This window comes from Syngnathoides biaculeatus, chromosome 3 (assembly GCF_019802595.1).
Source record: "Syngnathoides biaculeatus isolate LvHL_M chromosome 3, ASM1980259v1, whole genome shotgun sequence".
Classification (NCBI taxonomy): Eukaryota; Metazoa; Chordata; class Actinopteri; order Syngnathiformes; family Syngnathidae; genus Syngnathoides; species Syngnathoides biaculeatus.
In genome coordinates, this window is record NC_084642.1 from 22,792,806 (window position 1) to 22,806,333 (window position 13,528).

Below are 13,528 nucleotides of genomic sequence, written 5' to 3' on the forward strand. Positions count from 1 at the left end.
TCAAATACTGCACAAGAATACTAAAAGATAAAAGCTTATGCAGTATTACATGAGTAAAGTAAATTATGTGTCTATACTTGTGTAAATAATTGATATCGTCATGGAAAAATGTTAGACACCTTATTTTCTTCAGTTTCTTGCTCATTTTTAATGTCCAACTGAAAGTACATTTTGGACACATAATGACAAGGAAAATAGCTCACAGTTTAATTTAAGAGTTGATATCTGGTTCTATCAATTTTCTATGACTTTATTGATAAGAACCAAAATCATGTTTAAGTACACAAGCTCCCAGGAATTAAAATGAAAAACAAATAAAAGAAACAAGAGTGGTGTAATATTTTCATTTTATGACTTGTGTGTAAAAACACAACACTTGTTTTTGATGAGCTGGACTCCAACATCTAAAACTTTGACACACAGAGTATACTGCATAAAGTTCAATTGTGTATATACAAACCAACATACATACAGTATTGTCATAATATATATTTGATGATCGAGGCATTGATCTAATTACCGGCATTTAAAAAAATTACTAGTTTTAATCTCCATTATTGCATAGTTTTTCAAATATATCTTGTTTTTTATAATTACTAAATATATAAAAGTTTATTTTTTTATTATTTTTTTTTTCCTTGGACCCTAGTAAGGATAAGCGCTTTTAGTGATTTTATATTTATATGGTTTGTTTCAGTACCGGTATCAAGGTACTTTATGCAGGTTCAGTATTGAGATCAGATTTTTGGTGGCATGACATCACTACCATGTGTCATATGAAACTGATCTGTATAGTCAAGCCACCAACTCAGTCAGTTTTTGTATGTCTTGCGAGACATTCCGCAACCCACTTACATAACGGAAGACTTGTTAAACATTGGTCTACCCCAGACTTTCCTTCACTAGCTTTCACAAATCCACTGTTTTTACTCCGAGTTACTCAGCGGAGCGGGGGGGCATGGTGTACGGTGCATGGAGTTGAAGCGGCTTATGTGGAAACGTGCCGGAATCCAGGTGAAACTCTGTAAGAGAAGATTTCGAATGGCTTTCCTGTGGATCCGCCTTGCAGAGCTACGCTCACTGCCCAACAAAATGGAGAAGCTTTTTCTTCTCCCAAAGACCAGTAAAGATGTTGGGCGTTTTGCCACCCTGTTTCACGGAGACATGGCTTTGGAAGCACCTCCCTGATGGTGGCGTAATGCTATTGGGCTTTCAACTGCACGTAGCTGGCAATGACAAGGAGTTTTCGAGGAAAACTCAACGGAGTGGGATGGGTATGTGGGATCGCCTGTAATCCTGGTGGCCTTGCAGGTGTGATAAATGTCCAGAAGAGAGGGAAGAGAGACACTGATGATCTTCTCAGCTGCTCTCACAGTGTTGCAGAATCTTGCAGGAGGAGGTGCCGCAGGCACAGTACCACACAGTGATGCTGCTGCACAGGATCCTCTCGATTGTCCTTCTGTTAAAGGAAATCAAGATGACAAATGGGGCTCCCGGTCTTTTCAGTTTCCACAGGCTATAGAGCCTCTGTTGAGCCTTTTTTGTTTGTTAATGGACACGTCATCACAAATCTGTACAGCTGGGAATTTGGTGCCGGTCACTCGCTCTTCTGCAACACCGTTGATGGTTATCATGGGATGCTGGGTGTGCCTGCTCCTGAATTCCAGTATGATCTCCTTGGGTTTCTCCACATTCAAATGGAGATTGCTTTCCTTGCACCACATCACCAGGTGGCTCACCTCACTCCTGTAACTTGTCTCATTGTTGTTGTTGACGAAACCCACCAGTCATGTCGTCTGCAATCTTGATGAAGAGGTTCGAGTTGGATGTGGGTGTGCAGTCTTGGATCAGCAGAGTGAAGAGGAGGGGGCTCAGCATACATCCTTGTGTGTCCCCTATTTTCAGCATGTAATTGTTGGAAGTGTTGCTGCCAATCCAAACTGCCTGGAGTCTCCACATTAGGAAGTCCAACAGCAAGTTGCACATGTCGAATGCTACGCTGAAGTCGATCAACAGCATTTTGACATGTGAGTCTTTGGTCTCCAGGTGGGTGAGGGCTGAGTGGAGGGCAATGGCGATAGTATCATAAGTCGAGCAGTCGGACTGATATGCAAACTGGTAGTTAGTCTAGCATGGGGGGATTTAATGTGCTCCATGACTAGCGGTTCGAAGCACTTCATAATGATGGGAGTGAATGCTTTCGGGAGGTACTCATTGGAGTGGGATGATGGTGATGATTGAATGAGGAAATTTCCTTGCCTTCAACACTTGATATTAGGATGTGATGGGCTGATGTATCTAAAATGTAGGTGAGGCAAAATCTGTTTAAAATTCAAATAGTTTGCCAGAAAATAAGTCTAAAACTACTAAATCTATTTGGCGATTTTATTTAATTTTTTCTGCAGATGTTTTTTGTAAGTCCAGCACTATTGAAAAAAATGGCAATGTTCATTATATTTGTCATATAATAATAACATTCTTCATATACTGTAGGTGTTTTCAATCAATAAGTTCATGACTATAGAAGCAAATGTAGTAAGTTGAAAAAAGTTGAAAAAAAATATATTTACTGTAAATAGCATTAAAGATTTTGAAAATTAAAGGTACTTAAGTGAGCCCATTGTCTACTCATAGTGTAAAGAGATAGGTTAGTAAGTATTAATCATTTTTCACCTAGCTAGTCAATGGCAAGGCTAATGCCTGCAAAAGTGTGAAATGATTGACATTTCAGTGAAAGAAGTCATAGTGTGGAGTCAAAGGTTTTCCAGAGATAAAACTTAGTGAGATGATACCCATCTGAGAGATTGTGGAGTGTTTACCAAATGATCAGCTCTTGAGTGAAGCTAATCAGCCAATCACAGTTGGATTCTGCTGAGGAAGCCTCTTTGACTGATTAAGGCAAAACTCATCAACACGGCACCCGGCGTGTCGCCACCATCTCTCTGCTTCATTGAATCTCTGAAGAGGTTTATCTTATACGGATCTGTTATGTGCGTTGTACTCTAACATAGAAATTCTTCTCAAATGTTGCTTTTTTTATTTATTTTTTTTACTTTATTGATTGGTCCAACATAATCATATACTGTATTTTGAATCTCGATGCTTGGACAATCTACCCGTCAAAAATGAACTAGCTAGCTGTCTGTTCGTGTGTCTCTTTCTCTGACACATATGTACATACACAAGCACACATACACACACACACACACACACACACACACACACACACACACACACACACATATATATATATATATAGTTACGAAGGAAAATTCATGATACGAAAGAAAAAAATGCTCTCAGCTCTCAAAGGACAATCTTAACTCAAATTACGCATAACTGCATACTTAAGTATACATGATCTTGTCTAATAGAAAAGAAATTCAGTTGGCTAATAATATGGCTGACCATAGAGATGAGCTAGTTTACTAGAGCACTTTCAGTGTTTCTAATTGACCATTATGATTGTTGTACTCACCATTTTTTTCAAACGCTTATGCTGTTTGATATTTTCAAAATGCAAGACTTAAATTCTTGACAACAGACATCATGAACGGAATAATTTTCAAATTGTTTTTATGCATGACATGACATGACATGACAGATGAGGCTTTCACTAGAAGGCAATCCCAGAGTCAGATGTTTTTTAACAGACAAAAGTATTTATCAACATTTAAGAAACTTGACCCAAAATATGTGTTCCAAGTTGCCAATGTTGCAGAGGTCATCATTGCCACATCCAATATACTATAAGGCGAGAGCTAGAAATTCTGCTTTTATACAGAAATATCAGCTATTTAGTATGCCCTAATTATATCACAACTTTTAATTGGCCAAAAGCTGAAGTACAAATGAGTAATGGTTGCGTGTTTGCTTTTTTTGGAGGTGTGCTGGTCCGTAAATGTCGGTATGCACTATTTTTCAATGGCACAAAAATAATTATATTAAGTAGAACTAGAGATAATATTAGCAGTATCTTCAAACTACATAAAAAAGGAGTTATAATCATCGATCGTGACTTCTATTTATTTTGTTTCTAGATTGTGAATATCACACTGCGCCTCAGAGGTCAAGTTTATGAAAATGTAACTTTTTATCATACCTACTGTTGATGATTGTTGTTCTGTGTTTGAGTAATGACATTTTTAAAATGTATTTTCTTATAATCCACATCACAAAACAAGTAAATTATGTGTCATTATTGGACTGATGTCGGTATCGGACAAAACTCATGGTTGTAATATTAGTTTTGAATTTAAATTGTAAAATGTTAGATCGAGACATCCTTAGTTTTAACATCCCTTGTCTAACTTGGGGTTGAGATTTTTCAGAAAACCCAGATGTCCTTGGTTACACAAGAAACTATTTACCTGTTTTAAAATCTGCAAAATTGTCTGACATATTTCCAATACGAAATATCATTTCCGGCTCTTTCAAGTTTTAAAAGCCCCTTCCAACCCCATCCCATGGCATAATCAAATATAACATTCTTCATCCCACCTCCAAATTTTATATGGAAATGACATACTGACATACAGTATGTATATCCTACCGTAGCACTGACTTATGACTAGAGTTTATTGAGATACAATGTCTTGCTAAAATTACCCCTCAAATATCTAAAAAATAATGTTTTGAAAATATTTCAACTTTCCCTGAAGTTAAGTCAGTTGCCACGGTTATTCAATCTGTTCCCCTACTGGTGCCGCTTATACAGTCAGAAGTTTAAAATGAGTAAAAAGGACAAGGACAAGCTCAAGAGAAAAAACTCAGTGTGATTACCTAATTCTCACCAAGAGAATCTGTTGCATGATTATTGCTGCTAGTACAGTGAAGAAAATGAGTGTTTGAACACCCTGCTATATTGCAAATTCTCCAACTTAGAAATCAAGCAGGGGTCTGAAATGTTCATTGTAGATGCATGTCCACAGTGAGAGAGATAATCTAAAAAGAAAAATCCAGAAATCACAATGAATTTTTTTTTTATTTGTCTGATACAGTTGAAAATAAGTATTTGAACACCTGAAAAAAACAATGTTAATATTTGGTACAGTAGCCTTTGTTTGCAATTACAGAGGTCAAACGTTTCCTGTAGTTGTTCACCAGTTTCACCACAGGAGGGATTTTGGACCACTACTCCACACAGACAGGTATCTGGGCTGTCGCTGTGAAACACGGAATTTCAGTTCTTTCCAAAGATTTTCCATTGGGTTTAGCTCTGGAGACTTGCTAGTTCATGCAAGAACCTCGATATGCTTCTTACGGAGCAACTCGTTGGTTTTCATGGTTGTGTGCTTTGGGTCATTGTCATTTTGAAAGACCCAGCCATGGCCCATCTTCAATGCTCTGACTGAGGGAAAGTGGTTCTTCCGCAAAATCTGACAATACATGGCCGCTGTCATCCTCTCTTTAATACAGTGCAGTTGTCCTGTCCCATGTGCAGAAAAACACCCTCAAAGCATGGTGCTACCACCCCCATTCTTCACAGTAGGGATGGTGTTCTTGGGATGGAACTCATCTTTCGTCTTCCTCCAAAAACAGTTAGTGTAATTATGACCAAAAAGTTCCCTTTTGGTCTCATCTGACCACAAAACCTTCTTTCATGACTCCTCTTTATTATCCAAATAGTCATTGGCAAACTTAAGACGGGCCTTGACATGTGCTGGTTTAAGCAGGGGGAACCTTCTATGCCATGCATGATTTCAAACCATGATGTCCTAGTGTATTACCAACAGTCACCTTGGAAACGGTGGTCCCAGCTCTTTTCAGGTCACTGACAAAGTCCTGTTGTGTAGTCCTGGGCTGATTCCTCACCTTTCTAAGGATCATTGAAACCCCACAAGGTGATATCTTCATGGGGGTCCACTCTGATTGAGATTGACTGTCATGTTTGGCTTCTTCCATTTTCTAATGATTGCTCTAACAGTGGACTTTTTCACCAAAGTGCTTGGCAATTTCTCCATAGCCCTTTCCAGCCATGTGGAGTTGAACAATTTTGTCTCTGGTGTCTTTGAACAGCTCTTTGGTCTTGGCCATGTTGCAAGTTTGAGTCTTACTGGTTGGTATCTCTCTCACAGTGACATGCACCTACGATGAAAATTTCAAACCCCCCCAGAACTCGCAATATAGCAGGGTGTTCAAATAGTTATTTTCTTCACTGTAGATTGAATATGATTTGCCTGAGTTGACCTGTCACCCCCTGTCCCTTTTCAGATTTGTTTCTGACAACTGAAGGCCCGAAGTTTGAGACCTGGATCAGCAAGGTAAATTTTGTTTAGCTTATAAACAACATTTCAAAAATTGTGGTAGAGTACAGGCAGTGCATTGGACAAGTGGTTAGCATCTTTCAAGGTTTGGGGTATGAATCTCTGCTTAGGCTTCCCAGTGCCAAGTTTCCATGTTCTCCATGTGCCAGCATGTTTTTTTTCCACCTTTCATCTTTGGATAGTCTGGATACTCCTCCCACATTAAAAAAAATTGGGTTAATTGAAGACTAGATTTACTCGAGGGCTGAATGTTTGTGTGAATAGTCGATATAGTGCTGTGAAGAAATATCGGTGCCCATCTCAAATTCATGTGTTTTTGCATAGTTTACCCACTTAAATGTTTAAGGTCATCAAACGGATGTAAATATCAAACAAGTATAACCCAAGTGAACTTGAAATGTTATTTTTAAATGATTTAATTTATTCAGGAAAAAAATATTCAGTTACCTGGCCTAATGACATCTCTGATTATAGAAGAACTCCAGCACATTTTCAAAACTGTACGCGTGGGTTGCGCTGGAGAATAAAGGCAAACTATGCGCAGCATAGCCGCAGTGACGTCAGTGCAGTTGCTGCACACGCGAGTATAAATTGGCCTTTTGAGTACACAGCGAAGGACCCGTGCAACAGCGAAGGTCTTTCAGCCACTCGCATCGTGGGCGAGGAAGAGAAGGGAAGAGGGGTCCACCACAGAATTACCTCCCATCCTCCTCCTCCTCCCAACCATGTGTCACGGCTGCCAACTCCCTCAATGGATTGACAGCCCGCTGAGTTTCAATGGAAACAAAAAGGCAGAAATACTCTCTGCGGCCAGTGAATGCTTGCTTTGTGCATCACTCCTCTTCCTGCAGATGGATAGGATATGCAATAGTATTTGATTGACAGCTGGAAGGACCCAGCAACGAGCCCAGAGCATCGCAAAGAATTTCTCAGTTCTTGACAATTTTGAAGCCTGATTTCATAGTTGTTGTTTAAATCCAAGTATTCATTGTCCTCCTTGTTAACATTACTCTTTCCAATGGTGGGTTGATTTTATTTGACATTTTTTTGGCACGTTTTATAGCACTTTGATTGTCCAAATCTTCCAAAAGTCAATTGTCAGACTGCAGTTAAGTATTTTGTCTTGAGCTAGTCATATTTGTTTGATTTCAAATGATAAATAATAAACAATCTCCTATTTTCTTTTGTTTTTTCCCCTCTTGGAACTTTAATTGGACTTGAAATCAAATTGGAAATTTCCCGCTTATCTTTCTCAGGACATCTAAGTTCACACAACATATCCACTCGCTGTCAAGCTTGTCCTCTATAATTCCAAAATATTTTAATACATTTTCACCTTACACCATTACCTTTGACAATGAATGGCTTACATAAGATTTTATTTATTATTATTTTTTTTTGTTACTGCCTGGGAAATGTGAAGTTCACTTGGGTGTATGTTGACAGTAAAACTAACAATTACTTAACTTCCAAAATTTTTTTCCTACGCAATAGAGGGATGCTCTCATTTTACCAATAAATACAACGTTGATCAAAAGTACGTATGTACGTGAAATTAACTTATGAAAGGATGCTATGAAAGGAAGAATGGACGAATTAAGGATGGCTTGAAAAGAAGAGAGAAATTAAGGAAAAGGGAAGGGGAAATGATGGAAGGATAGAAACTAGGATGTTTGGGAAGGAAGGGATGAAGGAAAAGATGTTTGAAAGAAAGTAAGGAAGAATGATTGAGGGATGATAAAAGCAGCAGGGTGGCGCAGCTGTTAACCGTTGGCCTCACAGTTCTGAAGACCAGGGTTCGAATTCTGGCCCCACCTGTGTGGAGTTTGCATCTTCTCCCCGTGCCTGCGTGGGTTTTCTCTGGGCACTCCGGTTTCCTCCCACATCCCAAAATCATGCATGAAATGGAGACTCTAAATTGCCCTTAGGTGTGATTGTGAGTGCGACTGTTGTCTGTCACCATGTGCCCTGCAATTGGCTGGCAACCAGTTCAGGGAGTACCCTGCCTCTTGCCCGATGACAGCTGGGATAGGCTCCAGCACTCCCGCAACCCTCGTGCAGCTCACAAAATGGATGGATGGATGGATGGATGGATGGAAGGGAATGAACAATGGAAGAAGGAACGTAAAAAGTGGTAGTTATGAATGATAAAAAAAAACAACCACTTTGAATACAAACCTTTTTTTCCTCAGTCGAGGTGTATCACCCTTACTTCTTTGACACCATTTGCTTGTACTCCTTCCCAATTTAGAGCTCATTTCAGAAAGAGCAAAAAAATGCAAATTGAGAGTTTTACTGTGAATAACTGTGTATATTTTGCCCTAAAGAACAAATACAAATTAGGGAACCAAATATATGGGAGATTTACTGGAGGTGTCTTTTTCACCGAATATTTATTTCACAATTGATTTTGAATTGGTAAAGGTTCTTATTTCGCAATATATTTTAAGGATACCGCGTACTGTCAAACATGAAGATGAAGCATTTCTGACTATTTCTCTTCTCTACACTGTCTACTGTGATAAAATGCTAACATTTTAAACACATTTGCTGCAATAACTGGTGACTAATGCGACTGGTGCCCAGTTCAGGGTCCGCCTATTGCCCGAAGTTAGCTGGCATAAGATCCGGCACTCTCGTGACCCTCGTAAGAATAAGCTGCTCGGGAAATGGATGGATAATACTTGTTGCCAGTTTGCAGTTTAATATGAGTGGGTAAAGCAGTGCCCATTTTTTCAGTAGCGTAAACAACACTGTTGTGTTGTATGCCCTTAACGAGTAGGTGTCCACCCACTGATCAGAGACAATAATGAGTCATGAAGCACCAACACCTCTGTTCATTTCTGATCTGTGAAGCTTCAGTAGGCTGCACGTATGCCGGCTGCTTCTGCAGGACGAGTTAATATTCCGCCGGTGCAGAGCCAGGGGAGACTCTGTGGCTGTTTTGTGTGAGTGTGTATGTCTGAGTGTGTTGCGGATGGGGGACCTGCTTGAAATTCAGCAGGTTGAGGCACAAAGTGAGCAGCAGTGTATCTTATCGCCGCGAGAGGGAATGGGAGGAGTCCCGGCAACAAGAAACAGAATGGGGGTTGGAAGGAAAAGATGGATGAACCAGGGATGAAAAAAATATAGGAAAAATGTGCAAATAAAGCGCTAGAATTTTCAACCTTCGATTATACACCCCAGGGATTTTTTTCAGGTTCAGTTTATCGAGGATGTATTCATCAAGCTTATTTGCTGGAAAGTTTGGTTCACAGCCTAAAGGCAAAGGAAAGTGAATATTAATGTTCTCAAATTGCAATCTGCTTGATTGTAACAGTTTACACATCAGTAGCTAAACTTAGCATAACCATTTCTGAAAATCTGCCTTTCACAACTACTGCAATTTGAAATGATTTTGACATTTTTAAATGAGCTAAAATGAGTGATGAATGCTATTGTCAGATTCATGCACCTGCATATGCTTCCATCTCTGTCTATTGAGTACTCAATTGTATGCGCACACCATTTGACATTCACATTTTATCATGCATTCATCTTTGGCTGAATTTTATATTTGATAAGTACAGAGTTATATAGGTCCGGGCAAGGGAAACCTCTTCTTTGGCATTTGTGTCTCTGGAGGCTATGGGCTTGCTCACTGGAGTTGAAGACATTGTCTGGTGTGGCTGGTCAGGCTGATACAGGAATGTGAGTCTCTCCAGCATTCAGAACAGATGAGTGGAGTTGCTGGTGTATCTGGCCAGGATGAAGCTTTTCTTCTTTGTCTCTTTGCCTCAGACAGTCGAGCAAGTGTCCCCTAAAAGCTTGACAGCCTGTCTTTCACTGCCTGTCTCCACACCAGTTGGTCAGAACCAGTGGCCTCCCAGGTGTCCACTTTAATATGAAGGATTTTCAGTTCTTTCTTGGAGACATATTAAAGCGGAGTTTGGGTCTGCCTATGGGATGGGTTCCTTGTGTGTCAGTTCTCCATTGAGTAGGTCCTTTGGAATTCTCCCATCCTCCATTACTACATGGCCAAGCCAGCGCATATGCCTCTGCTTAAGCAAACTGTACATGCTGGGAACTGTGGTTCTGTCCAATACTATGGTACCTTTACTAATAAGCATCTCTCGTAATGAAAAATTCAGGTTACGAAACACGTTTTCGAAAAAAAATATTGTCTCTAGTTACGAAGGATATTCAGGCTACGAAAGGTAAAAAATGGGCACTGAATTCCACAAATTCCACTGAATGTAAACATCCTGTATTTTGGTTTGTGTGGTGCGATTGAGCTGGTCTCCCATTGGGTGTCGCCATTGCATCTTCCTGGCATCCCATTGGCTAGGCGGCACGTCAATCTTTACCCATGATGTACTTCCTCCCTCTGGCGTATGTGTAAGTGTATGATTCATTAAAACTGGACAACTGGCCATGCAGAAAAGGGGGAGCGACTGTACTGGAGACCACCAAAGTTATGCCAAGATCTACCTTCACGTCCCCCTTGTGCTTGACACCCAGGGCACACTATATGGTATGTAAATGTGCCCAATATGCAAAAAAAGTATAGTGTAAGTAATAGAAATGTGTGAAGGCAGAGGCTAGAGCAGGCGTCGCCAACAGAAAATGTTGGAAGAGCCATATTGGACCAAAAAAACAAAATACAAATGTGTCTAGAGTCGCAAAAAATTAAAAGCCTTATATAAGCCTTATAATGAAGGCCATGCATGCTGTATGTATCTATATTAGCTATATTAGCCTACTATCAAAATGACTAAGTTGGCTACAAATACATAATGTTCATTCATGATTAAATGTTTATTTTCCCTGCAGTGCATTCTGTGGAGAACAACATACCACGTTGACTGCTCTGTTGTACGTTGCCACCTCAAGTTTAACTTCATTACAATATTATTGAATTATGTTTCATTGCTTTGAAATGCAGCCCTATGGGGGCACAAACCAGTGCAATCTGTAGGCCGATCCCAAGCCCGGATAAATGCAGAGGGTTGCGTCAGGAAGGGCATGCGGCGCAAATACTGTGCCAAACAAATATGAGCGTTCATCGAAAGAATCCCATACCGGATCGGTCGTGGCCCGGGTTAACTACGCCTGCCCCCACCACTGCTAACCTGCAGGGCGTCGGTGGAAATTCAGCTACTGTGGGTCGAAGACAAATAAGAGGAGGAAACCGGATCCATCGTCAGAGGAAAAAGAGCAATGCACAGAGCCTACAACTTCGTGTAGAGACTTTGAATGTTGGGACTATGACAGGAAAAGCTCAGGAGTTGGGTGACATGATGATTAGGAGAAAGGTTGATATTCTGTGCATCCAAGAGAGCAGGTGGAAAGGTATTAAGGCTAGACGTTTAGGAGCAGGGTTTAAATTATTTTACCACCGAGTAGATGGGAAGAGAAATGGAGTAGGGGTTATTTTAAAGGAAGAGCTGGCTAAGAATGTCTTGGAGGTGAAAAGAGTATCAGATCGAGTGACGAGACTAAAATTTGGAATTGAGGCTGGTATGTATAATGTGGTTACTCCCTGAGAAGGGTTGCGTCAGGAAGGGCATCCGGCGTAAAAATTGTGCCAACCATATATGTGCGTTCATCTGAGATGACACACTCTGGCGACCCCGAAAGGGACAAGCCGAAAGTAACCTATGTATAATGTGGTTAGCAGCTATGCCCCACAGGTAGTATGTGACCTAGAGTTGAAAGAGAAATTCTGGAAGGAACTAGATGGAAGTAGTTCTGAGCATCCCAGACAGCGAGAGTGTTGTGATTGCTGCAGATTGTAATGGACATATTGGTAAAGGAAACAGGGGCGATGAAGAAGTGATCGGTAAGTACGGCATCCAGGAAAGGAACTTTGAGGGAGATGGTGGTGGACTTTGCAAAAAGGATGGAGATGGCTGTAGTGAGCACTTATTTCCAGAAGAGGGAGGAACATATAGTGACCGACAAGAGCGGAGGTAGAAGCACGCAGGTGGATTATATTTTGTGCAGACGATGTAATCTGAAGGATAGCATGGTAGTGTGTAGGATGACTCTGGTCGTGGGTAGGAAGATTAAGAAGACAAAGGTAGAGCAGAGAACCAGGTGGTGGAAGCTGAGAAAGGAAGAATGTTGTGCGGCCTTTCGGAAAGAGGAGAGACAGGCTCTCGATGGACAGCAGATGCTCCCGGAAGACTGGACTACGACAGCCAAGGTAATCAGAGAGACGGGCAGGAGAGTACTTGGTGTGTCTTTTGGTAGGAAAGGGGTGAAGGAGACTTGGTGGTTGAACCCCAAAATACAGGGTGTCATACAAGGAAAGAGATTAGCGAAGAAGAAGTGGGATACTTAGAGGAGTGAGGAGAGGTGAAAGGAGTACATCGAGATGCGACGTAGGGCAAAGGTAGAGGTGGCAAAGGCTAAACAAGAGGCATATGACGACATGTACACCAGGTTGGACACGAAAGAAGGAGAAAAGGATCTCTACAGGTTGGCCAGACAGAGGGATAGAGATGGGAAGGATGTGCAGCAGGTAAGGGTGATTAAGGATAGAGATGGAAATGTGTTGACTGGTGCCAGTAGTGAGCTAAATAGATGGAAAGAATACTTTGAGAAGTTGATGAATGAAGAAAATGAGAGAGAATGAAGAGTTGAAGAGGCAAGTGTGAAGGACCAGGAAGTGGGAATGATTACTAAGGGGGAGGTCAGAAAGGCAAAGGATGAAAAATGGAAAGGCAGTTGGTCTTAATAACATGCCGGTAATGGTATGGAAGCAATTTGGAGAGATTGCTGTGGAGTTTTTGACCAACTTATTCAACAGAATACTAGCGGGCGAAAAGATGCCTGAAGAATGGAGAAAAATTGTTCTAGTTCCCATTTTTAAGAACAAAGGGGATGTTCAGAGCTGTGGGAACTATAGAGGAATAAAGTTGATGAGCCACACAATGAAGTTATGGAAAGAGTAGTGGAGACTCGACTCAGGACAGAAGTAAGTATCTGCGAGCAACAGTATGGTTTCATGCCTAAAAAGAGTAGCACAGATGCATGGTTTGCCTTGAGGATGCTAGTGGAAAAGTACAGAGAAGGTCAGAAGGAGCTACATTGTGTCTTTGTGGATCTAGAGAAAGCCTATGACAGAGTACCAAGAGAGGAACTGTGGTACTGCATGAGTAAGTCTGGTGTGGCAGAGAAGTATGTTAAAATAGTACAGGAGATGTATGATGGCAGCAGAACAATGGTGAGGTGTGCCTTAGGTGTGACAGAGGAATTTAAGGTGGAGGTGGGACTGC

The 13,528-nt window shown here is 40.8% G+C and overlaps 1 protein-coding gene across 2 annotated transcripts in view; it reads left to right on the plus strand.

Annotated features, from left to right (window-relative positions):
- itfg1 (integrin alpha FG-GAP repeat containing 1) overlaps nucleotides 1-13,528 on the plus strand; it is a 172,149-nt gene that overhangs the window by 40,654 nt on the left and 117,967 nt on the right. For both annotated transcript variants that reach the window (XM_061814835.1, XM_061814836.1), the window contains exon 7: nucleotides 6,214-6,263. In XM_061814835.1, the coding sequence (XP_061670819.1) occupies nucleotides 6,214-6,263 (50 nt within the window). The remainder of the gene's footprint in view (nucleotides 1-6,213; nucleotides 6,264-13,528) is intronic.